Source organism: Canis aureus, chromosome 23, assembly GCF_053574225.1.
Source record: "Canis aureus isolate CA01 chromosome 23, VMU_Caureus_v.1.0, whole genome shotgun sequence".
NCBI lineage: Eukaryota > Metazoa > Chordata > Mammalia > Carnivora > Canidae > Canis > Canis aureus.
In genome coordinates this window covers 23,281,553-23,284,154 of record NC_135633.1, presented here as the reverse complement: position 1 = coordinate 23,284,154, position 2,602 = coordinate 23,281,553, and the positions used below count along the sequence as shown (strand labels likewise).

Here is a 2,602-nt window from a genome sequence, read left to right as displayed (position 1 = left end):
TAATAAATAACAATTATTGCAAGTATTTATTGAATGCTTCCCATGAAGCTTATTTCCAAGAGAAAGAAAGGGAAATATTAAAAAATGAAAAAAGAGAGAAAAATGTACAACATCAAATATCTCTGCTGAGAAATAAAACTGAATTGAGAAATTGTATGTTGGGGACAAAGTTGCAACTATTGTTAATGTACCATGATTTCATAAAACAGAATCTGCAAATATGGGTTTGTATTTACATATTTTAGTTTCCAGAAATCTTCTTGTTTGGGAGGAAGAGACTAGCCACTCGGTCACGAATCTGTTTGGTCTTGACACCATACACCAGGGGATTGACTGTGGGAGGCACCAAAAGATACAAACTTGCAAAAATTATATGAATGCTTGGAGGTACCTTCTTGCCAATACGGTGAGTTAGGAAACTAAATAGCGCAGGTGTGTACGATACAAGTAGAGTGCAGACATGGGCAGCACAGGTGCCCAGAGCTTTAGAGCGGGCATTCTGAGAAGATAGCCGGAAGACTGCCTGAAGGATCTTGATATAGGATGTAGCTATGAGCCCTAGGTCCAACACCATCACTGAAAGGGCCACAGAGATTCCATATGCTCTGTTAATGAGGGTGTTGGCACTGGCCAACTTCACCACAGCCATGTGCTCACAGTAGGCATGATTGATAACATATTTAGTGTAATACGGTAGCCTTTTAATAAGAAGAGGACAGGGCAAAACCATAAAGGTAGCTCGGATCACACCAGCTAGACCCATTTTAGTGACCATTGGTGTTGTCAAGATGGTTGTATAACGCAGTGGGATACAAATAGCTACATACCGGTCGAAGGCCATGGCAACCAAGAGGGCTGACTCAATTATGCAGAATGTGTGGATAAAATACATTTGTGCTAGACAGATACTAAAGTCAAACTTGTGAGCATCCAACCAGAAGATACCCAGCATCTTGGGGGCTGTGGAAGAGACAAGAGCCATGTCATTCACTGCCAGCATACAAAGGAAGAAATACACAGGCAGGTGGAGGCTGGGTTCTATTTTGATGGTGATGATGATTACACTGTTCCCCAGCAGGGCCAGGGCAAACAGGAGGCAGACAGGGATGCCAATCCAGCAGTGAAAAGCTTGCAAACCAGGAATACCAACCAGGAAAAAAGATGAGATGTAGCTATGTGTAGCATTGTCTGCCATATTAAAACTGGAGAGTTTGCATGCTCTGGTGCAAAGTAGTGAGGCTAGTTTCCTATAGGAAGAAATCAAGTTGACAGAATAATTATTTATTTATGGAGATTCCAGGCACACTAAAATAGCCTATGTGAAGGGCTGACTCTTCTCTAAAACTTCCGTAAGTTGTTGGGTTAATCACTTCCCCGTTATGGACCCGGTATCTTTATTTGCAAATAAGATGGACTTCTTTTTAAATTTTCTCTTCTCTGTTCAGTGTTTTTTCTGTTCTAGTTTTATATTTCCATTATCTATTAAGTATACAAGCAGTGATAAAATTTCTGCTTCTTTGTGCCTAGGATTTTTTGAATTGTGTGATATAGACATCAACTTTGCTTTAAGAAAGACAAAGGCCACAATAGCCAAACTGTGGAAGGAGCCTCGGTGTCCATCGCAAGATGAATGGATGAAGAAGATGTGGTCTATGTATACAATGGAATATTCCTCAGCCATTAGAAACGACAAATACCCACCATTTGCTTCGACGTGGATGGAAGGTATTATGCTGAGTGAAATAAGTCAATTGGAGAAGGACAAACATTATATGGTCTCATTCATTAAGGGAATATAAAAAATAGTGAAAGGGAATAAAGGGGAAAGGAGAAAAAATGAGTGGGAAATATCAGAAAGGGAGACAGAACATGAGAGACTCCTAAATCTGGGAAAGGAACTAGGGGTGGTGGAAGGGGAGGTGGGCTGGGGGTGGGGGTGACTGAGTGACGGGCACTGAGGGGGCACTTGATGGGATGAGCACTGGGTGTTATTCTATATGTTGGCAAATTGAACACCAATAAACAAGAAATTTATAAAAAAAAAAAGAAAAAAAGACAAAGGCCACTGCTCTCAAGGAATTTTCAATGAAGTGTGAACATTCATGCAGGCATACACAAACACACAGATGCACACATGCATATATACAATGAATTGCAGGTTATACAAAAGGCAGTTGTAATTTTAACAATATGGTAGACCACAGACAACTTAAATAATCAGGAATGCATAATAAGAAATTCAAACAGCTTAAATATAACCAAAATTCTTGTGAACATTAAAAATAAAACCTTATTCTCACTCATGACTAATGCCTTCTTATTTCAGAAAAGATCTTAAAGATAATCAGAAGGAGGACAGGATATTAGAAGCATATATCAAAAGTGAGGGGTATTAGTTGAAAATAGTAGGAAAACACAGATCTGTCATCAGAATTTTAAATTAATATTGTCCAGAACACAAGTTGGTTTTTTTTTTTTTTTTTTTGCCATGGCTGTATCTCTACAATTTTTTATGTAATTCAAAAACAAGTACCTAAAATACTGCATTGATCAATCAACCCAATTTTTTAAGTGTATACTGTGTTTCAAATAATGAGGAAAA

The 2,602-nt window shown here is 38.5% G+C and overlaps 1 protein-coding gene across 1 annotated transcript; it reads right to left on the bottom strand.

The window, feature by feature from the left end:
* Positions 1-241: 241 nt before the first annotated feature.
* LOC144295402 (olfactory receptor 52P1-like) lies at positions 242-1,195 on the bottom strand. The gene has a single exon (XM_077867793.1). It carries the CDS (start codon positions 1,193-1,195, stop codon positions 242-244), a length of 954 nt encoding a protein of 317 aa, XP_077723919.1.
* Between the last annotated feature and the right edge of the window lie 1,407 nt (positions 1,196-2,602).

Excerpts from the sequence above, each read along its gene's own strand:
- LOC144295402 (XM_077867793.1), bottom strand. The coding sequence starts at position 1,195 with ATGGCAGACAATGCTACACATAGCTACATCTCATCTTTTTTCCTGGTT.